Source organism: Gavia stellata, chromosome 30 (assembly GCF_030936135.1).
Source record: "Gavia stellata isolate bGavSte3 chromosome 30, bGavSte3.hap2, whole genome shotgun sequence".
In the NCBI taxonomy this organism is placed as follows: Eukaryota; Metazoa; Chordata; class Aves; order Gaviiformes; family Gaviidae; genus Gavia; species Gavia stellata.
This window is the reverse complement of record NC_082623.1, coordinates 857,703-873,982: the sequence shown is the minus strand read 5'-3', so window position 1 is coordinate 873,982 and position 16,280 is coordinate 857,703. Positions and strand designations below refer to the sequence as shown.

General features: G+C 58.2%; 1 protein-coding gene across 1 annotated transcript in view; it reads right to left on the bottom strand.

The window, feature by feature from the left end:
* NAV1 (neuron navigator 1) overlaps window positions 1–15,042 on the bottom strand; it is a 56,701-nt gene extending 41,659 nt beyond the window's left edge. The window contains exon 1 of the mRNA XM_059831299.1: window positions 15,017–15,042. Coding sequence (XP_059687282.1) covers window positions 15,017–15,023 — 7 coding nt within the window. The 5' untranslated portion in view covers window positions 15,024–15,042. The remainder of the gene's footprint in view (window positions 1–15,016) is intronic.
* Between the last annotated feature and the right edge of the window lie 1,238 nt (window positions 15,043–16,280).

Here is a 16,280-nt window from a genome sequence, read left to right as displayed (position 1 = left end):
CAGGGGGGCGAGGGCCAGCATGGAGGAAGTGTGCTCTTCACCTCAAATCCATCACCTGCGTTATGGCAAGGGGACGGACTCAGATACTTGAGGATTCAATGCAAAGAACTGCTGTTTCACCCCATGAGTCCATGTTTTACTGAGGGCTTGGCAGTGCCGGGGATGGGCAGGGCAGAAAATGCTTTGAAAAAGGCATCAGCACCAACAGGAGGGATTTAAGTGGAGCCTCCGGGCTCTCCACCGTGTGCCAGCTGCCACCACCACCCTTGCCATGCACTCGCCAACACCAAGGGCTGAGTGACGTGCGGTGACAGCGGCCCCGAGCCCCAGGGCACATCTGCTCGCTTGGATGTTAAACAGGAGAGCGGCCGCTCGCCTCCGAACCCCGGCGCAGCGACAAGCCCCTGTCTCCTGCGTGCTGCAGGAACTGTTTAAGCGTGCCGAGAGCACGACAAGTTACATGCCCCAGCTTGGACAGTTTGGGATCCCCCCCGCTGAGCTGGAGACAATGCCGTTCCCCATGCTGCCCAAGTGCCAAGCACATGGCTGTCCTGCAGGCAGCGCCTTCCCGGGAATGCGACCCTCCAGGGATGGTGTGGTAGGGTCTCCGGCAGCACTGCAGCCAGGATTTATCCCCTCTAAGACATCCCACCTCCGTGCAATGGCTGCCTGCACTGGACAAGCCCTCTCCACCGTGGGAAGCAGCACTGCAGTGTGCTTTGAGCTCTTCTCCCCAAATTTGCTCTGGGGGCCTGTCCAAGCACTGACGATGCGCAGCCCAGAGCCACAACCGCTGCAGGAAAAGCCGAGCCAATACTACAGCTTAGGGGAAAGCATCAGCCAAAAGTCACTCAAACAAGGAAGCGATTTGTCTTCTCCTGGCTGCGCTTCCCCCTGACAAAGGAGCGCGGAGCAGGGAAGTCAGTTGTGATCACGTGCGGCGTACCGAGCAAGCGACCACCGAATCGGCGACTGGGAGCACTCACACCAGGAGCCTGACAGATAAAACAGAACAGGGGAAAAAGGATGAAAAAAGAAACGCCATGTGACCCCTCACTCGATCCAAGCCAGGCATCGCATCCAACAGTTCTGAATATGAAATACACACAATGAGCTCCAGCGAGTAATTAATCCCTTCAGGAACACTGTAAGTGATTGCAGACAGTTTACCAAGAAAAAAAAAATTGGAAAGTCATTGAAAAAATTACCACAAAATGTTTCTTTTTCTGCTCCAGCATGAAATACAATGAGATCTGCTAGAAGATCTCTCTGCTCTGCAAAATTTAAAGGCGATGGATTTAAGCTGTTAGCAACACTCAGTCTACCTGCCAAGCTGACAGCCGTGAGAAACCAGCCCAACCCAAGCGAGAGCAGCGAGAGCAGCAAGAGCAGCCCATCTCCAACGCGGACGCTCAGCTCTTGCTTCAGCGTCGGTGGGACACGGTGGGGGAAGATTTCTGTAGGGGACGAAGCACAGCACAGAAAGGTGTCCACAGTATCTCATGGCTACATCACCAATTCAAACTCTCAGGATGACTTTTGCAGGTCAGAAGTACAGAAGTGCCAGCAGCAGCGCCAGGCGTAAACCCAGTGTATGGAGTAGGACGAGCCCTCCCGGTGACGAGATTTTGGGTCCCTGGTGATACTCAGCTGTGCGAGCCAGCCCCCTCACCTACCTCCACCTCCCCTCTCCATCTCTGTGCTCCCTCTTTGCCTCCTTCACCTTCTTCAGCTACAAGCAGCCGGTCCTCCAGCTGGAGAGCAAAGAGCCGGAGAGCTCCAATTTGGGCCAAATTTTGGCCCGTTGCACCCAAAGCCCTGCACGAATGGGCAAGGAACCACATCTGTCCACATCCACCCTCGTGCAAAGCCACCTCATACAGGTGACCAAACGTGCCATCCCCCATGGACAGATGGACAAGCACCCATAGGTATCTGCAGGGGGGTCTGTCCCCCCACCCAGCCTCAGCCCCCCGCCTCCAGGAAGCACCAACCCCCATCACGGCGAGGGAGGAATTAAAGGACACAGCAGTTGCCTTTTACTTCCATATTTCCATGGCATTTTTCAACCAACAGCTTCTACTTGTAAAACTGGGGTTTATTAAAAAGAGCATTAGGAAAGGTATTTTCTCCTGCCAATAAAGTGACTTAAAATTAGTTGGAATTTTAAAATTAAAAACACACCCTAAACTTTCACTTCCACTTGAAATCACTCTGGTTTCGAAAACAGACTTTTTTCACCCCGTGTCCTCTCCTGGGTTTTCCTGTTCTCTCCTCACCATGTTTTGTTTAAAAATTCATCAGGCCAGGGAAAAATTCTGGGGCAGGAAAAGAGGGAAGAAAAAAAAAAGCGGAAGAAACTGTGGCTTTTGCAAACCCATCTCCGCACAGGGGAGAAGCAGAGTTCCAGACTTGCCTTCCTCCTCTCAGAAAGCGAGAGGCGCTCAGAAGAACGAGGGAATATCATGTATTAACCAACCTCCCGCACACCCCGGAGGTGGATGCGGCCTCGCTGACCCTCTGCAGAGCCCTGCAATCCTCCCCGTGGCTAACGTGGCTCCCCCAGCATGGCAGCCAGCTTCAACTGGGGAAAAAAGGGATGGATGAGCCAGGAAAACCACCCTGAGTGTTGGCGTGGGACGCAGCCTGCTCCAACACTGACTGTAAACCCGGGCTGCTGCTCCCAGCTGAGCTCACAGAGACCTGAACAGCTCGTAACAGGGCTCTCGCTCCGACAAGCCAATTGCCAGAACGCGTCCGGCCACGGTGCAGCTCTCAGCTGGATGCTGGTTGATGTGAGGCACATCCCACACACAACACTGATTTGGGGAAGGATTGAGACATATTCAGACACTGTTACTCAGTGGCAAGGTCACTCCCTACACCACTGCGCCGTGCCCAGCACCCACAGACGCCGAACACGGGGTGCTGCCGAAGGGGCAGGGATATCCTGCATCCCTGAGCGTTCCTGCAGTTTCGGGGGTCACTCCCACCCCAGGCTGATCCCACTCCACTGTGCCAGAGCTTCCCCACTACAACGTGCATTTTAGGGACGGCTACTGCACTCTGCGCACAGGACGTGTGTAACGTCTGCTTGCAAGCGAGAACACTCTGCAAGGGGATGAAAAGCTATATGGAAATGGAAGATCATTACCATGATCTCCTTGGAAACATCCCATCGGAGCAAGTTTTTCTTCCTCCTTCTCTCTCCCCATGTACATGAATTCTGGCACCCTGTGAGTCGCTTGGCGTTGCCTCAGCACTGTGGGTCCAAAATGCAGGCGTCTGATTTCTAAAGCCATTGTCTAGGATGTGCTATTGAGCTGCAAAACATGGATGGTTTGGGATGGAAAACAGGCATCTCTTGCAATACAAAAAGAAGCTGGCAACCCACATTTGATCTGTCTTTGAAGCTATAGAGAATCTCAACCAAACAAAATTTGCTTTATTCCCACAAAGGGAACGAGAATCTTAGCAACAAAACAAATCAGCACCTCTGCCCCCTGAATGCAACGATGAGCAAACCGAGAGCAGAGCAAAGGGAAAGCGGCTTCACCCCGCTGGTCACTGCTGCGGTGCGGAGCGGCTGGTTTTGGAAAGCAGCACAGCAGCATTGTGTGCGTTAACATCCTCCACTTGGGAATGCGAGGCTGGAAAAGCTGCTTTGCAAATTTACTTTTGATTCAGAGCTCTGGGTTTCTCTCCTCCTTGCGTGCCGTTACATTTTGCAAGTGCTCATGCAGCCTGTTCAAGGCAGGGAGGTTTTCAGGAACCCCAAGAGTTTCACCAGTTTTAACACAATGACTATTTGCCGAGCAAATCACCCCGGAAAATTTATTACTCGCTATACGCTTTCAAAAATAAGCAGGGCTGGGAAGCACATAGCAGTGCAAACAGCAGCTGAACTGAGATTTAATCCTGCCCCCAGGTTACTGTACTTTCCCCACAACTAATAATGGGGCTATCTGAATGGGGGTGACCTCCCACTGCAAGCAACGTGGCCACGCAAATTCTGCTTGCAGAGGGTTTTGGAAACAGCTTTAAAATCCCAAGCTCCAGGCCCCGCTCTGCACAGCCCCAAAAGCATCTTGCAGGCTGCAGGAAGAGATTCCCTCGCTCATCCCCCATGCTGCTTTATGAGTGGGGCTGTTCCCCTCCCCTTGCAGGAACCGGCCACATGTTCTCCATCTGGGAGCAAATGCCCATGAGCCAATAAGCTCAACTTGGAAAACTAACTGAAAATAGCACAAAATTTCTGAGTGCTCTACAGACCGCGGCCGGATGATGGATATTAGTGCTCCAGCAGCACCGGGATGCTGTTTGGCACAGTGCAGTAAAAGCACAGCTAAAAGGGTTCAGGGAAATGAAAATGAGATGGCTGAAGGTGCTGCTGCCTGAGCGTCTGCCCTCTTCCAGATGTTCTTGCCTGTAAGGAAGGAGGGTCTTGACCTGCTGGTAAATCAGTCCCCAAACTGCTGCTGTGCTCAGCCTGGAGTATTGAAGGACACCACCTCTGTCCCTCCCACACCCCTGAAACTGTTGGGGGACATTCTGGTCTCCAAGGTAAAACCGAACAGCCGCAGGGCTGCTGTAGCTCTATCAGGCTGTAACGGCTCCCTTGCGGCTGTGCTGGCTGGGGACGACAGCGCGATGGGCCGTGCCTCTTGTGCTCCAACACGGGGCAAAGTCCTGGGCAGAAAGGCTGAGACACCACGTAGGGCACGAACCCTCGCTGCCCCGTCACAGCTGTGCCTGCGGCACCGCCGGCACAGGACCAAGGAGCAGGAGGTTTGGGGTTTGCTCTGGGTGCTGCGGCTCCCCGTGGGGTCAGGATGCAGCCAGCTTTGGGGTGCATTTAACCACTCGACAGTGGGAGACAGGAGGTCCAGACAGTGATGTATCCAGTCTCAAATCAACCTGGGGTGAGCTATCAAAATGGAATTTGCCGAAAGACAACTGCGCTGATGATCTGTGAGCCCCCAGCTATGTACAGCCCGAGGCACAAAAGACTCAGGTCTGCGGCTGGGAGTCAGGCAACTGTCAGTGCTTCCCCTTGGCCAGTGATCACACAACACATTCTCCAGGCCAAGCAGGATTTTAACCCCATGCCAAGTCTACACACATGTTATTTGGGAGAGAAACCACCACTACCAGGAGCCAAGGGGTCCTTTGCGCACTGGCATCTCTGGTCCCAGGACCCCTCGTCGTTGCCCATCCCAAGATGCAATGCATGGCCTGCTCAGGGTGACTCCAATTCCCTGAAAGGGTTTTTGTTATGTTTTTAAATGAACCTGGGGTCTGTGGGACACACAGGAGTGCAGGGCAGCCATCTTCTATGGTGCTGGGCAGCGGCTGGAGCAGCACTGAACAAAAGCCCGCAGGCTGTCCCCATTGACTCCCCACCACTGCTTGCCTTCGGCAGTCTCATCTTCCCCAGCCCGGCGGGACAGGAAAGCAACACACCGAGCGCTAACAGAGCGAGACTCAATTCACTCCCACCTTTTGGTCTGCAGCCACATCAAGCCCAGTGACGCGCGGCTGCGGCACGAGGCCGACTCCTTGGGTATCAGCGCATGCCTCCCTGGGCTCACAGCAGCAACGCTTCCAGGACGCTCTCTGTCCGTCTTCCCTGCTGGCATGGGGAGGAAGCTGAATTTCATTATTTCCCTTGCTTTTGCTTTGTGCATTGGGAGTTTGGAGCTGTCTCCTCATCACTCCCTTGGTGCAGTGAAAGTCAGGAAGCTAAAGGCAAGGTGGCTGCAAAAGGCCACAGCTGGGTGGCTGTGGGTCCTGTGCTTCTGGTGGCCGCAGAGTCCATGGCCCCACGTTGGTCCTGCCCTGGCAGAGCCGGGACAGTCCCAGGTCCCAGCCACAATCTGTCAAATGCCTTTCCTCCTGGTTTTAACATGGGGGGGGACTCAGTTGTCCCCACTCCTGCAAAGCAGCGCACCCACCTCGGAGCCTGCTGAAACGCCCCTGCCGTGCCCGGCTCCACAACCGCCAAGTTTGTTCATGACACTGTACTCGCCCCGGCAAAGCCTTCTCCAGCTTCTGAGCCACCAAGCCTGGGAGAAGCCTTGGGATGTGGGAGTGGGTGCCGCCAAGGCTGACAGTGTGTTCCCCGCGGCACCACACTGGGAACCAGCTGGGGAGGGACGCGCTCACCCCATCAAATGGCCCGTCGTGTGTTTTCTGCCAGCCCCGGCTCACCTCGGGGAGCTCCCGCGCCACAGCAATTCATGCAAATTACCTGCTATCTATTCTTCCACTTGTTTGCATCAGCTTGGAAATATAATGCCAAGTCAGAGATAAAGAGAACTGGAAACACCCCAACAGCATCTAACGCTTCCAGCCCAAGGGGTTGGTTAGAGAGATGAATTTCAACATCGCAGGTCCCAGCCCGAATAGCAGGTTCCTTTGCCTTGCTCCCCAAGCACATCCGTCCCTGTCAGCACCCACATCTCCCCTCACGCTGGGCTACAAAAGGGAAGGGCCGCTCTACATGGGGTGGGTTTTACAGAGCCCGAACTGTGGCCACACATGAAGGGGTCCCCACCATGCTCCCGCAAAAGGCTGATAGTGTCCTGCTGAGGACAGGGCCACGCAGCGGTGCCACAACAAACCATCTGACCCCCCAGGCTAGAAAAAACGCCAGGGTAAACTCCTTTTCGTATCTATTCGGGCTGGCACAGGACCAAGACGTACCCTACACCAACATGCGGAAAGCCCGAGACGACGATGCTGCGCATGGGCAACGGACGCGTGATTTTGAGAAGTGTCTCATCAGTGAGTTATTCTCAGCCCGCGGCTATGCTGAAAGCTCACACGGCTATAAATAGCCAGCGATGGAGCTGTACCTGAGTTGCAGCTTTGAACGTGCTTCACGGCTGCTTGCCGAATCGAGAGAGCCAGGCTGCTCAGTGCAGGGGCTGGGGCAGTGCCGGCATTGGGGACATTTCAGTCCCACCAAAAAAGCACAGAGGTGTAAGCTTCACAAAAGCTCAGCTTTAGCCAGTCTGGGCTCCCAGTAGAGCCAGTAAGGACTGGGTTTGGCCAAGACTGCACTTAATAAGGGAGCTATTGAAGAAGCTTGTCTGGTTGCAGGGTCTCATTGCCAGCTTTGTCACACTTGGTGACACAACCTTGCACAAGATGTGCAGAGGTGGGACATGCAGCAACCCCAGATCCCAACCACGCAGGCTGGCGCCCAGCATGCCTGGCACTAGAAATAAAAGCAGTTCAGCCTTTCCCCAGTGCTAAAGGCGTGGTGCTGCCCCTCTGCCATGCTGCAGTTATGACATTTCCCCCTCCAGCTCACACACTGCAGGCTTCAGCACCCACAGCACGGCTCTTCCCATTTTCCTGGATTGCACGAGAACGACCACAACCTCCGGCAGCTTCAACGAGCTGCAGAGGACCTCAGCCACAAGCCATCCTTCCAGCTCACCGAGCAAGAGAGGTTCCCATCCCACAGCCGAACCCAGCCGACCGGCTGGTGAGCCATCGGAGCTGGCATGGAGCCCAGCCCTCCTGCCGTGTCACCTGCGGCTGCGAGTCAGGCTCGCAACCTGCCAAGGGAACCGCAGCTTCGTGAGCATGGCACAAAACCCTCAATTCCAGTTCCCAACTGAAACTCACCTCCTGGGTCCCCTTTAGAAGGTCCCTCCTAGCCAGCTCACTATCCCCTCTGTACCCGCACTGCCACTGGGCAAGATCCAGCCTGGGGAAAAAGCGAGGAGAGCAGCCCTGCCTTTACATCTTCAGAAACTAATTCCTGGATTTGCCATAAATTCCTTCCGTAATTTCAGGGGGATGCTTCAGGCCAGACCCTTGCAGGTATGTTGGCCAGAGGAGGGGTGCAAAGCGCTCACTCCTTGATGAGCGGGAGGGCTCTAGGACAGAGATAACACGGCTGACACGAAATCAAAGGGGAGCGTGGAGTGAGTAAGTGAGTCACCGATGCCTACACCAGGTAGTTGTGGAAAACCCTGTGCTCCCTACAGCACTGGCGCGCTCGTGTGTTCGCGAAGGTGGAGGCACGTGTCCCTGCTGCAGAACACGCCTGCGTTTCGCTGGGCAGCGCTGGGGCACGTGCCTGCCCGTGGTCTGCCCATGTAGCACCTCCAGGGAGCTCATACGCCACGCTGGCCCCTGTGCCGGGGCCACGAGGCTCTCAAGCCACCTCCCTGCTGCAAGGCTGCTCCCAGGAGTGAGGAAAACGTCCTGCCCAGCCACGCTGTGCTTGTGCTAAGCTCCCCTATGCTGATTCCAGCAGCTCCTTCCAGCAGGAGATGAATCTCAGCCCTTCTCCTGAATTAATGAAAAATACATTACTGCCTCAATTGGACAAGACAAATAACAGCGTAAGGAATGAAAGAAACGCTCGAGTGAAACAAAACGTGGAAGAAATGGATTAGAGGAAAGACAAGCAGATCAGCGGGTGCACTGGGCACTGCTCTTCAGTATCACACCCGCCTTGACACAGGCACATCTCCATTTGCACAGCTTCTAATCTCAGCCCTGCAATGCAGCATCCCCTGCCTTCCCAGCTCCCCTCTGCATTCGGCTCCCCGACTCCAAGCTGCAATGCAGCAGCGTGGGAAAACCCCGCTCCCCCTTCGGCCCGCGCCCCTCCACTCCACCACGAGGCAACGCCAAGCCTCCCTGGCCGGACTCCTCACCTCGCATGTACTCTGCCTTCCCGAGCTCAGCTGGAGAACTGGCAACCCCTCCCCTGGCTCCTCTGGGAGAGCTGTTTCATGCACCCAGAGGAGGACATGACTTTGCAGCGTAGGGGGTATGGCAGTATTGCACCGTATCTGATCTCCCACACCCTGCGTCCCCACAGCTCCGAACAAGACACCCTCAAGGTGCGAAGCCTGGAGAGGGAGGACAAGGACTAAGCTACCCCGAAAGGACGCAGCCGTCCCCACTCCACCCAGCAAGTGGATCCAGACTCAGCAGCTTCACTACTGGGCTCTAACCGCAGCTGCCACCGGTACCAGAAACACTACACACACGCACGGTCCCGGGACATAGCTGCCACCACGCACGCAGGGCACCAAATGCCACAGGTGCAGTGGCACAAAGAGTGCTCTGGACCGGACAAGTCACCAATTCAGAGGACGTGTCAGCGGGTCTGCCCAACACTGTGAGCCCAGCAAGCGGCGTGGGCTGACCCTGAGACCACAGCCCTACAGAAAACCGCCTGGTCACCCCCAGGCAGCACCGCGCCTCAGCCAGGCAAGCCGGGAGGCACACGCTGGCCACGGCAGACGGGCTGGCACTAGAGGTTGGCATCACTCACAGGTTACACACCTCAGAGGGTGCACGTTCTGGCTCCGTGCCGAGCTGGAACAAATCCTCCCCCATGCAGCGGGCACAAGCATCAGCCAAGTGCTGTCCTCGGATGCTCAAGTGAGAGCAGGCAGGGAGGACTGCAGGGAGGGAGGACCAGGGAAATTGCTGTCTGGCACCATGAGAAGCTGCATGGGAAGGCAATGAGCTGGTAACCTAAATGGACATAACAGGGCCATGGCAGAGGGGACTCGTGCTGGGGAAGAGCTGTGGGCACAGAGACATGTGCCGCAGCATGAGAAGCTAAAGATGCAAAGCTGGGGACAGGGAGCGTCAGGAAGGGACTCTCCATAAGCACCCAGAACTGCCACCAGTTCCCTGAGTGCCATCCAAGCTGGAAGCACATTGCTCACGAGGCACCTGGACCAGGCAGGACCCATGGGTGTGCTTCTGCAAGAGCAAAGCATCCCAGGAGCCCTCAGCAGTTGCTCTCAGAGGACAGCAAGGCCTTGAGGGGCCATCGCCCAGGCCTCACTGTGGTCACATCCCACCAGCAGATCCCAAATAGCATTTCCAGAATTGCATACAATTTTGCATTCATTTATGTATTTTCACAGTGGACAAATGTTGAATTTGGGGGCAAGATATAGGCAGTCACTAGGAAAGCCCCATTTGAACAGCGATTTTCAGGCTCTTTGGGGGAGGAATTTGTTTCAGCAGTACATCCCCAAATATTTTTGCCTTCAAATGTTTGCTTTGCTACTTTTCCATGGGAAATTTTGAAAAACAAATCTGGATTATTATTTTTTTCAGCACTTTTTCTGCACTGCCATTATCACTGGGAACATGGCACATCTCAAAGCTTCAGCAGAAAGCTCTGGGGCCCTTGGGTCACATTTCCAGTCCTTCTCCCCAGTCACTGCAGCCATCTCAGCTGGAGAGAGGAGACATCTGCTACTTGCTGTCAGCTCCCAGGAACAAACTGGAAGCAGAAAGACAACCACGTACCTCTCCCCTTTCTCCTCACCCCTACCCCAAACGCAGGAGTCCAGCTCTGCGGCCAGAAGGAAATAAATCCCCACCCCAGTGACCTCGTCACATAGGTGCTGTCACACAGAGGCCTTAAGAGAGGAATAACGTTAGCATGACAGTGATACCAGGACAGCCGCACCGCTTTACGAGGCAATAACCCGCTCCAATCACTGTGAAGAGCTACTTGGTCTCTGACCTCCTTATGGTCTCCTGCCAGGGAGCCAGGCTATTGCTGCACAGCGCTGCAACAGGCCCGTTAACGCTTAATTAAACAGCCAGGAACGCTGTGGGGCAGAGGTGCTCCTTTTATTCCCACACCATGTGCCTGGCCAGCAAGGACAGTCATCAGGAGGGGACCTCCTTGGGAAGGGATACTTTGGTGAAACCATCTTCACCAGAGTTGGGAATGTGCTCGCATGGGATGTGTCAGACACCAGCCAAGCGTCTTTCCTGTGCTGTGGTTTCTTTTTTAAACCAACCACAGTCAAATGCAACATGAAGCTCCTACCCTTCAAGGAGCCCATTTGCCCGTACCAGCCCCTTGGCTCTCCTCCCCACCGCCGACGGGCTGCTGGCACCCACTACCCAGGCAGCCGCCAGCCCCAGCGTAGCTGGGTTCTGCCCTGCCTGCGTGTCAGCACCATGGAGGTACCAGGTCTCGGCGGGCCCATGCTGCCCAGCAAGGACATCCCCGCTGGGCCGCTCAGGGAAGGGCGGCATTGCTCACCTGCCGCCAGCCAACGGCTGCAGGACTGAGACTGGTTATAGCTGCACCTGCGGAGTTTGGCAGGGCTGCAAAGACTCCTGCGGCGAGCATTTCGGGGAACACCATCTCCCCTGGGATCACACGTGTGTCCGTCTGGGCTTTGGCCCATGCAACACCTGCCAGTTACTCGCTTAGGTGAATTAGCAGCCACTTAAAAGGCACCATGTACAGCAAGAGATGGCCAAGGAAATGGCTGCAGAAAGTAACTGCAGGATCTTGGAGGTGCTCTGGGGACCTCTAGGTAAGTGCAGCAATCACACTGGGCATCGCAGCCCAGTGCTAATGAACTCACACGCAGCCCCTCTGCACCTGCATGCTCTTGTCTACCACACACGGAGACAGGCAAGGCGAGCTTTGTACAGTGAGCTCTTCCACCAAGCTGGCCATGCACCCTCCGTACCCTTCATCCTGTGGCCGGGCGTGCGTGTAATTAGCAACCCCAGCTGCCAGCAAGCTTTGATGAGAAACCTCGGTCTTTGGTTGATGTGAAATGTATAATTTGGATGATGGAAATAGCCTCTACAAAGCACATGTGGTTGCTGTGTCCCAGTGACCTCTCCCATCTTGTGCAGGCAGCTCTGCTTTAAACGTGGTTACATCTCCAGCAGCTCTACAAAGGCTCCGGTGCCATCAAACAGATGACACAGCGGCAGCAACCAAATGAGAGGTAACATTTGGCCACTACTAAATAAACTGTGTTTTTGGCCAGCAGAGGCTTGGGAGTGCTTCTGGCAGGAGAAGCACGAGGTGGAGATGAGAACTCAGGTGTAGAGACCAAAGATGCACAAGGTCTCTGCAAGCCATCGTGTCTGGTGGAGCAGGGAGCTCAGGTTAGGCAGAGGCAGCACAGGCTTCTCAGCACAGGTCAACAGTTCAAGGACAACAAGATCTGCAGAGGCTGGAAGTCCCTGCAACTCCCACGTCTTTCTTCCCAGCACACACCCAGCTTACGGGTCTTCTTGTGCCACTCTGGATAGGGTGTCCTCCAGCAGACATGGCTAAACAGCTCAGGCTGATGTTTCTCTTGCCAAAGGGATCCATGAAAACAGCAGAGAAACCTTTCCTCCCTCCCAAGCATCTCCTGTAGCAACCAGGAGAAAGCCCCTCTCCTGGCCCTCCTCGGCCTTAGCAGGGCATGAAGCCCACTCTCCTGAGCAAGTGGGATCCTGTTGCTTCTGGGTCCGTCCCCACCACAGGAACCACCTCTCCCTTGAGGAGCCAGGATGTGGAAGGTACTGTCACCCCTGAAGAATGTTTCATCTGACTGGATCGCACCAGACAACAAGCAAAAGGGTCAAGACCAGAAGCTCAGCGTGTGTCCAGGCTTGTGCAGCCCCAGTCATGGTTCTGCTGCCGGCACGTACGAAGTGACGGAGCAGCCACCACCACTGTCACACCACTCCCTCCTCTGCACATGCCCAAGCTCCTGTCAGCATCCCCACCACATGGGCTGTCAAGGATGTGCCAGGTCATGGTTAGCTTGGTTAAGTAGGGTTGACTCAACAGCACAATTCCCATGTACTCCCAAGTACAGCCCCATGGAAGGAAAGTGACGTTTCAGCAGGGTTAAGCTCCTGCCCTGCCCACCCCAGGCGCTGTCCCCACCCAGCACTGGACAACCAGCCCTCAGTCCCCACCACAGGAAGCCCGGCAGTCTGTACATCTTGGAAAATGACCTATTCCAGCAAATACGCAGAGCAGGGGACTTCAGAGGACAGATTCAGCAAAGTTTGGTCCTCACGGGCCCGCTGACCAAGACTTCAGACGGTAAGTGCAGTCCAAAGGGATGCTCAACACCTCCCAAGGTCAAGGTCGGCCCTTGTGGCCCTGAAGCAGGCTCTGACACAGGCAGGGGCTAGGCAACCACCCCAGAAACCAAAGCAGGTGTTGGGGGCACTTCTGCAATCCACGGTCTTCCTCAGCATGTGCACAAGTCCCTGTCCTGCAGGTAGGATCTCCAGTACTCCAGCAACTGCCACAAACCAGGATTCACTCCCACATCAGCCAGTACTGCACCCTCAGGGAAGCCACAAGAATTTCTCTTAGGGGTGCTGAGGAAACCCCCATCTAAGAGCAGAGCATCACAGGGGAACACTGAGATCCCCCCAGGCATGCCAACACCAGTGGGTGGAGATCCGTTATTCCCATAAGTGACATATCCTCCCACAATTCTGCCCTGCTCCCATGGCATCTGGTGTTACTCCAGCATTAGGGCTGAGGATGGATGTCCATGAGCCCAGCTGTGGGACCACCAGGGCAGCCTGAGCCACTGCAGCCCCCGCTGCAAGGCCAACCTCACACATCCAGCCTGCTCATCCTCACGGTCCGCCTGCCCGTGCCTTGAGCTCACTCTGTGGCTTTCCACGAGCTGCTCGCGCAGCCCCGGCGAGCCCCAGGATGCTCCAGCAGCTGGGGCAGACCCCTGCCAGGGAGAGGATCAGGCAGGGTGCACACCACTGCTGGTGCTCCCGTGGCTGTGCACGGCCAGGGGGCCGAGGGTGATGCCCTGGGAGGGCTCTGTGCCTGTGCGCCCGCACGTGCTGGTGCACACTGTGCCAGAGCCCCGCACCGGAGCAGGGGCTGTGACACTCCAAAGGCTCCTGGAGTGGCAGAGTGTGCAGCAGGGAACCAGATTCAGCAAGCACGGCTTCACAGGTACTGGACTTCAGCACGTACTCCAGCTCACTCCAGCTCTCCAAACCTCCCCCACAGCCCCCAGCTGGGGCGAATCTCTCCCCTTTCTCCCCAACGCAGAGTTCTGCTCACAATGCAGCTAGAAGACATCTCAAGCCAACTCTCCAAGCACTGGAGAAGCTCCCGGCCCCCGTAAAGGGGGTCCCAGGCACGGAACTTGAAGGGACTGGACACACCAGTGCTCCCAGCCCTGCCTGTACTGCTGCTCCCTTCCACCACCAAGGCTTTAAAGCTGGCTAGCTCGGGCAATGGGAGCACCGTGATGGCTGTGCAGAGCTTGTTTGCCACCTTCTCACGCCAGTTTGCCAAACCAAACAGAGCCCCTTGGAGCTGCAAGCCCCACGCGGTCCTTGCCAGCCAAGCCCACTGAGCACACGGGCACTGCCGGTCGGGACGCAGGGGAGGGCAGGCTTCAGTGGGAGGCAGAGGGCTCCCGAGGCTGCCGCGGTCTCCTAGAGATCAGCACACGAGGGAAACGCAAGGGCCAGGCACGCCTGTATCCACCACCGTGGCCCATGAGGGCGGGAGCGGGTCCTGAGATCAGAGGTACGGCCAGTGCCGGGGGCCAGAGCTCCTTGCTCTGATGAAAACCCACCATGCACACAACAAGCTCTCAACCACACAGGCTCCGGGATCAAACCCGCTGGGATAGCAAGCCGCAGGCGGTCACAGGCTGAAACCAGCTGACACGAACCCTGTGGCAGCACCCTTGGAGGACCCTACTCATCCAGAGCCCAAGACCTTGGAGGAGCTCTGGATGGGAAGCCTCCTGCCCAAAGCGCAGGCAGCAGCGCGGACCCTACGCACGGCACCTCCGCCAGCAGCCTCCCGGCAAGAGCGGCCAAGGTCAAGCCCTGGGGTGAGCCACCCCGACGGCAGGGAGCGGCTGCGGCACCTGGCCGGGCAACCTCCGCCCTCTTTGGCGGGGCGTAGAGGCAAGGAGTGACCGGAAAGACACGTGGGGAGGACGACCTCGACCGCCACCTGCCATTCCTCCTCGTGAGGAGGCTGGAGCCCAGGCGAGAGGAGGCTGTGTGCTGGCCCCGGGGCTGGCCGGTGGCACCGTCCCCCTCAGCACCCCTTCTCCTTCTCCCCAGCGCCAGGGACGGCGACGCGGCCTCTGGCGGGTCCCTCCTGGGGGTGGCGGGAGCCCCCGACGCCTCAGGCAGCCGGACTCCCGCCATTTCCCTGGCAGCGAGGCCGGCGGGGCGCAATGGCCGCACTCACCCAGCATCTGGCTGAAGAGGAGCTGCTCCAGGTCGCCCAGCACCGTCACCACCAGCTCGGGGTCCACCTTCAGGTAGGGCTTCTCCTCGGCGCCCGCCGCCACCGCCGGCCCCTTCCCGCCCAGCAGCTCGTCGTCGCACTTGCCGCCTCCGCCGCCCCCGCCCGCCTCGGGGGCCTTGCTGAGGGGCTTCACCTCCGCGTAGGGCCCGCGGGGGATGCGGCTGGGCTTGCCGGCGGGCGGCGGCTTGGCGGGGCCGGCGGGGCGCGGCGGCAGCAGCGAGTGCTCGGAGCGGGACAGGCTCCGCGACATGGCGGGCGCCTCCCGGCCGCGGGGGCCGCCGCCGCCCCGGCCGCCCCCCCCCCGCCGCCGCCCCCGTTGCCGCCGCCTTGGCCATGTCGTCGCTCCAGCGGGGCTCGTAGAGCTGCCGCTTCTTCTCGGCGTCGGTGAGGAAGGCCAGGTTGGTGAGCGACTTCTGCTTGCGCAGGTTGGAGCCGGCCGGCAGCCGCCCCTCCGCGCTGCTCGCCTTGAAGACGCGCAGCTCCGCGCCCCGCGGCCCCGCCGCCGCCGCCGACTTCGCCCGCTTCGGCATCACCGCGCCGCCGTCGGGGCCCCGCCGGTAGCCGCGCTCCTCCTCGCCCAGCTCCACGTCGGGAAGGCTCTTGAGGTTGCTCCCCAGCATCCCCGCGCTGCAACCATTTAACCCGCCGGGCGCTGCTGCTGCTGCTGCTGCTGCTGCTGCGGCACCGAGGACACACCGGGCGAGACAGAGAGAGAAGCGCCGTCAGCGCCCGCCCCACCGGCACGGGGCGGAGCGGAGCGGGACGGGGAGGAGATGGGGGGAATGAGCGGCACGGCCCCACCTCGCTGCTCCGCCGCCGGCGGGACACTGCGAACCAGCGGAATGTCAGGGGCAAACAAAAAGGGCCCGCCCTCCTCCGCGCCCGGCTGGCGCGGGCAGGGGGCGGGGCGCGGCGCGCGCGCCCGCGGCGGGGAGGGAGAGAGGGGAGAGGAGGGGGCGCGCGCCGCGGGGCGGGGCGAGGCGGGGGCGCGCACCGCCCCCGGGGACGTGCAGCGCCGAGCACGGCGGAGCGGGGGCCGTGCGGGACGTCGGGGGCGGAGGGACCCTGCAAGAGCCCGGGCCGGGCAGCACCCGCAGGGCCGTATGGGGCCCCGGGGGCAGAGGGGCTGTGCGGGACCCCGGGGTGATGCGGGACCCCCGGGGCGAGGGATGAGGCTGGCAGGCGCCGTGCTGCGTGCACCCCC